At 32.7% G+C, this 5,640-nt stretch overlaps 1 protein-coding gene across 1 annotated transcript in view; it reads right to left on the bottom strand.

The window, feature by feature from the left end:
* Positions 1–18: 18 nt before the first annotated feature.
* The window catches only part of LOC108736440 (G-protein coupled receptor Mth2-like), a 7,246-nt gene continuing 1,624 nt past the window's right edge, over positions 19–5,640 (bottom strand). The window contains exons 2-8 of the mRNA XM_018468879.2: positions 4,857–5,160; positions 4,609–4,780; positions 2,643–2,824; positions 2,410–2,570; positions 1,811–1,961; positions 516–620; positions 19–455 (exon numbers count right to left, since the gene is read on the bottom strand). Coding sequence (XP_018324381.1) covers positions 221–455; positions 516–620; positions 1,811–1,961; positions 2,410–2,570; positions 2,643–2,824; positions 4,609–4,780; positions 4,857–5,155 — 1,305 coding nt within the window. The 5' untranslated portion in view covers positions 5,156–5,160 and the 3' untranslated portion in view covers positions 19–220. The remainder of the gene's footprint in view (positions 456–515; positions 621–1,810; positions 1,962–2,409; positions 2,571–2,642; positions 2,825–4,608; positions 4,781–4,856; positions 5,161–5,640) is intronic.

Below are 5,640 nucleotides of genomic sequence, written 5' to 3'. Positions count from 1 at the left end.
ATATTTATAAATAAATTATAATACAGGGGTGTTAATAAAACTACAAAATATCAAAAAATATTTTAAAACTAATCTTAACACATCGTCCTTTTAATTATAGTTTAGTTTATTTTTAACTTTCACTGGATACTGGATTTATAATAATTTCTTTTCCAGTAACAATATAAGTACATTTCACATTTAGCTTCGCTTTATGATTTTATATAGGTACTTATTTAATTTATATTGAAGCCTCTTGGTTTACAATAATGTGTTCCTTATTTAATTCTTTTAATTCGTCACCACATGGAGATAATACGTCCGTGTTGTCACTTTCGTTGTCATCAATTTCGCGCCACTTTTTGTAACAAAATAATCCCCTTTCGGCGATACCTTTGATTGCACGTTTCCTGAATACAACTAGCACCAGAAATATCAGAATCCCTTGCAACATGTTGACGTAATCAGATATGATCCTGTAACATTCGAATTATTTGCTATTCGTTACATGTCAAATGGTTATATTTGTTGCTTACCAAATGTACTTTATGAACCCTTGGGAATTATTGAAAGTGTATGATAGTACTTCGAAGATCCATGTTAGTCCCATAATGACAGACAATTTCGCGTAGAGGATACACCTGAAAAGTGTTTGTGATGTTTTAGTCCTAACGATAAGTAATATCATATTGGTCTATTTTAGCTATTTTTTAACCACCCCCCTTTCGCTACATGGTCTAACGTGATTTATTCTTGGACCCCTCCCGCTTACAACAAACAGTCGACAACATTTTTGAAACGAAATTTTCATAGTCAATTCTTCTGTTTCTTAGACCGGACTTTTTTTAGGAACAACTAGTCATTATGCTATTAACATTTTGATCAGTAACTATAAATATTCTGGATTCTTTAATGACTCCGCTATATCTCTTCGGAAAATGGCTCTCTGCCAAATTATATGAAATTTTTTTGGATTCTGGTGGTTTTCGATGTATAGATCAAAAGTCTCAATGGGCACTAAGCTGTAAAAACTCGACTTTTTGAGACACAGTCCCTTAAAGTCGAATCCGAAGTTTCGAAGACTGCCAGTTTCCGTAAGGATCTAGCGGGGTCCTTTGTAAAGTTAATGCTGCAGCACTGACTTTAGTAGTCATTGGAATTCTTACTTAACACGGACGATTTAAAGCAGATTTGTAATATTTTTTATGTTTGCCTCTGTAAGTCAGAAGGGAATCCGTCTGATTTTTTTGATCCACTAAATAAACACTTTTATTTCTTGTTAATAATAAGAAACCACATTGCCGTATGGTTCAGAATATCCTTTTACTACTTACTGTTTACGTACAGCCCCTAATGTAAGATGTAACGAAAAAACAAAATCTTTTTTTTCTTTTTCTAATTAGTGGATTAATATCCTTAGTAAGGCTTAGATATTTCTAATGTTCCATAGCATACACGAAGTTATATCTTACCAAAGGAACAAGTCCCGACTTGACAAACTTTGCTTTTACGTGAGCGAAATACGTACGCAGTATTCACTTTATAGTTTTATATCTTGCTTTTATCGGTTTGATAATAATTTATCGAAACTGCATATGGGGCGTGCTGAAGAGAACTAATAAGTTTTAAATCGCGATCCACATTCGATAGTTTTTGTAAACTGTTCACTAAGAACTTATTGTTCTTTATTGTTCATGTTTAATCGGCTCCAGATTAACGACAATTTAAACAATTATCACGATAGAATAAGAAAAAAGGTTCCCTTTTTTAACATAAAATCTAACGTATGTGTAGGTATCTATTTGGAAATACAAAATTACCTATTACGTACTTTGTTTTGAGAACCTTCAGCTTGTGACTTTGCCTGAAATTACTTCCAACTGTTTTCCAAAGTATTGTACCAGTCCAGCAGAACATTATGATATTTGTGACCAGTACAAAAGTTATTGGCATGTAAAAATAGATCCAGCTTGCCTTTTCACCTATTAAAAAGTATCATTATAATATTGTAAGTACTTCAATAAATTAGGGTAACTTTCAGAAGCTCTTGTAAAAAAAAACTAGTAGAACGTGCACTCGTTAAAAATTATTTGTAACTATTATTAGGCATCAACATCATTATCATTATAAGGTTTTCAGCGTTAAACAAATTATTTTGTTTTCAATTAAAATGCATGTTATATGTATAGTAGTGTTGTTGAGGTTTAATTGGAATTTTTGATTAAAAAACACCAATCTTTCGATGTTGTCGGAGGAAATGTTTACCTTATTGGTACATGTAAAGTGCTTTTATATACCAGGGATAAGATAAGACCAGTAGGTGTTGTGCAACAAAAGCTACCTATGCACTATTGGCAGCGGTAGACATCCGTCCAAATTTGGACGGGTTCAACTAGTCTAAACTTTATGTGATTTTTATCGAAAGCTCACCTGACAACCAGCATGAGTTGGTTCCTATGCCAGGTTTAAGATGTTCTCCAGGCACAGTATGGGAAATTATTGCTCCTGTAAGGAATGTTAGGGGAATACCATAACCATAAGCTATAGAAATCCAGTACAGATACTTAGGACTTGAAGGTGTGGTAGGGCGTCTGAAAATTATTCAGAAAATTAATTTCTTTCTGATAGTTGTACGGCAACGTTTTGAATTAAAGCAAACTTACACTGTATTTCTCCATACATGAAAACAGGTCACATTTAGCCACGCGAATGCCGATAGGAAAAAGAAATATATGTTAAAACCTAGTATTTCGCACGCTGGAAAGTCAAAACGTCCGAGTTGCACAGTTGCAAGAACTGCAAAAGCCATAGTTAAATTTGCTACGGCATGCATTGTACATTTTCCCTACAATTGTACAATTATTTGATTATTTTCTAATTGTTATTGCAATATCTATTAATGTGAAAATTAATTTAATTTTTATTCACTATGAATTACCTTAAAATAAATTAGGAAAAATAGTTGATACTGTCACACCCTCGCCGGGAATCGAACCCGGGACCTTTAACTACACACCAATGCTTTGACCACCAAGCTACGAGACGTGACAGCAGCGATCAGGATGAAACGTATTTATCAGGTTACAGATTGTGTGATAAAATCCCGGATTCAATTCTCGGTGAGGGCGTGACAATTTTTCCTCATTCTTTTGAGATAATTTGTAGCTAATTTGTAATTAAATTGATTAATATTATCTAAACATTAACCACTGTTAAAAATTTCTTAAAGTTTTTCATGTTATTGCAATAATGACAGGTAGGCTGTGCGAATAGTGCTCGAGTCGAATAGTACTACACGAATTATCTAAAAGTATTGAATTATTTGAAAAGCTATCGTATACTTCGAAAATATCGAATAAAATTAATTTTTCTGGACAATAATGTTAATATTGGTTTTCTATTGAGCCCCCCTCCCCCCTTCCAATAGAACAGGAAATACTTAATGTGCCTACGGGACTTTATTTCATTAAAATATTCATTACATTAGCAGAGTATACCTTTTCTCTATGGATAAAATGGAAAATAGGGTAGTCGCACTTGGCTCATTGTAGATCATAAATACTATTTTATTAACTTTAATTTTGAAATGTTTCATAAAGGCATCGAAATGTAAATAATTAAAGACAAAACACTAGCAAATTCAGATTAGTCCCACTTTGCATACAATTAATCTCATCAAAAGTTGCAATTTAGTCCAACTTGCACCGCAATCGTAAATTCTCCAAAATATTACTATCATAGATTATTGTTAAATTTTGAACAATACCACTAATTTCTTCTGTAAATATAATTGCTTTGTAACAATGGTTGAGTTCTTCGTTTTTGACAGTGTTGGTCCATCGTGCCTGATCTTTTCTTTTGGCAACGTTTTCAGAATCTCATTCTCATCTTTCATTTAAAATATCCAAATCCTCACTATTTTCACTATTTGAATACGCTGACTTTGAAGAAAAAGGGTTTTTATTTTTATTATTCCTATACTTGCCGTCTACTGTCACACCCCTTGGTGCTTANAATTACAAAGGGATTTCGACAATTGTATCAGTTATTAGCTGCCATAGCGGACAAATCTATGAAAAACTATGAAATAGGAGGAAAAATCATATTTAAATGGAGATTTTTGTTTTATCGCAACATTTTTTTTATGAATATTTTTTTAAAAACAGTATAAAGTTCTTCGAAAATAAGTCATCAAAATTACCAGACTTGCATCGCTATTCGATGTTATTAGATTACATCAACACGCTACGTCATAGACAGTCTCGAAAAGTCACTAACAAAATTGAAGGAGCCCTTTTAAAGCATATTGATATAATATCTACTTATGACAATATATCACCATCTACTGGTATTTAAAATAAAGATACTTAAAAATGCAGGGAGGAGTTGCAGAGATAGAAGAGTGATACATGCATTTTTGAATATTATCGACTTACTTAATAATACAATAACTGTATATTACAAAATTAAAAGAATTTATGAATTTTATTCCAAAAAAAATGAGAATATTACTATTCCATCCGCATGGAATAATTTGAAATTTTGCAATATTCGCACACTCCTAATAACGACAAGGTGAATTAGCCTGTAGATACATTAACGTAAAAAATATGAATTATATGTTTATACCTGTAGGTCTCTTAAAATTGGCACAAGAAAGTATACAATAAGGACTAATATCATGAATATAATAGATAAAATTGCACAGCCACCCCTCAATTCCCAGAAGGGCTCATTGCTTTCGTCGAAACATATTAATGCAACATTTTCATCCGTATCGTTTAGATTATCTAGGCAGTAACTACAATACAAAAAATAATTAGATTTTTTTTTACGCATCAGTTATTTGTTTATTATTATCGAAAATAATTGCAAACCTTCCGTGTTCTATTGTAAATTCTGAGTGGTTGGGGTTTTCTTCGATAACTAAATTTTCGTGAGAATCTAATGAGAATGTAGTAACTCCTCTTTTCTTTTTGTAGAGATACTTATTGCAGTCTAGAAACGGCTTCGAACCGTCGCTGCATCGCCTAGTTCTCATAACTAAGTGGGCATCATCTTTACAACATTTATTGCTTAAATCTGCCGATACGCCCAGTATCATAATACTTAACAATATAAGTAATTTCTTGATATGTGCCATTTTTTTGTTACTGGTTTTCACGTTAGCTAACATTCTTTCTGAAAATGAAAGAAATATTTTTTCTAATTTGGTTTATTAAATAAAAATACTTGCGTAGGTTTCAAAATAATCGATAGAGAAACTTGCACAAATATTTTTATTTCTCCTTTTTGTTAATGAATCTCAAAATAAATTGTAATTTCCACAGAAGTCACTTCTATATTCGCGAACGGTTAATTTGGAAATTCGAAAAAGGTTGTTAAAGGTGTATGTTTGGAGCGCGGCGTTGTATGGGTGCGAAACATAGACAATAGGCGCGGTGGAAAAGAAAAGGTTAGAAGCGGTCGAAATGTGGTGTTATAAGCGGATAATGAGGATAACGTGGATAAGAAAGGTTAGAAATGAAGAGGTATTAGAAAGAATAGGAGAACAGAGGACTCTATAAAAAATAGGCGAGATAGGTTGGTAGGACACCTTCTCAGGCATGAAGGTCTAGTCAGAGACATATTAGAGGCAGAAGCAGGAGTTAGGAGGGGTAG

The sequence above is a fragment of the Agrilus planipennis genome, unplaced genomic scaffold (assembly GCF_000699045.2).
Source record: "Agrilus planipennis isolate EAB-ADULT unplaced genomic scaffold, Apla_2.0 scaffold149, whole genome shotgun sequence".
NCBI classification, from domain to species: Eukaryota; Metazoa; Arthropoda; class Insecta; order Coleoptera; family Buprestidae; genus Agrilus; species Agrilus planipennis.
Note: the sequence above shows the minus strand (reverse complement) of the source record. Positions and strands in the feature narration are given on the sequence as shown.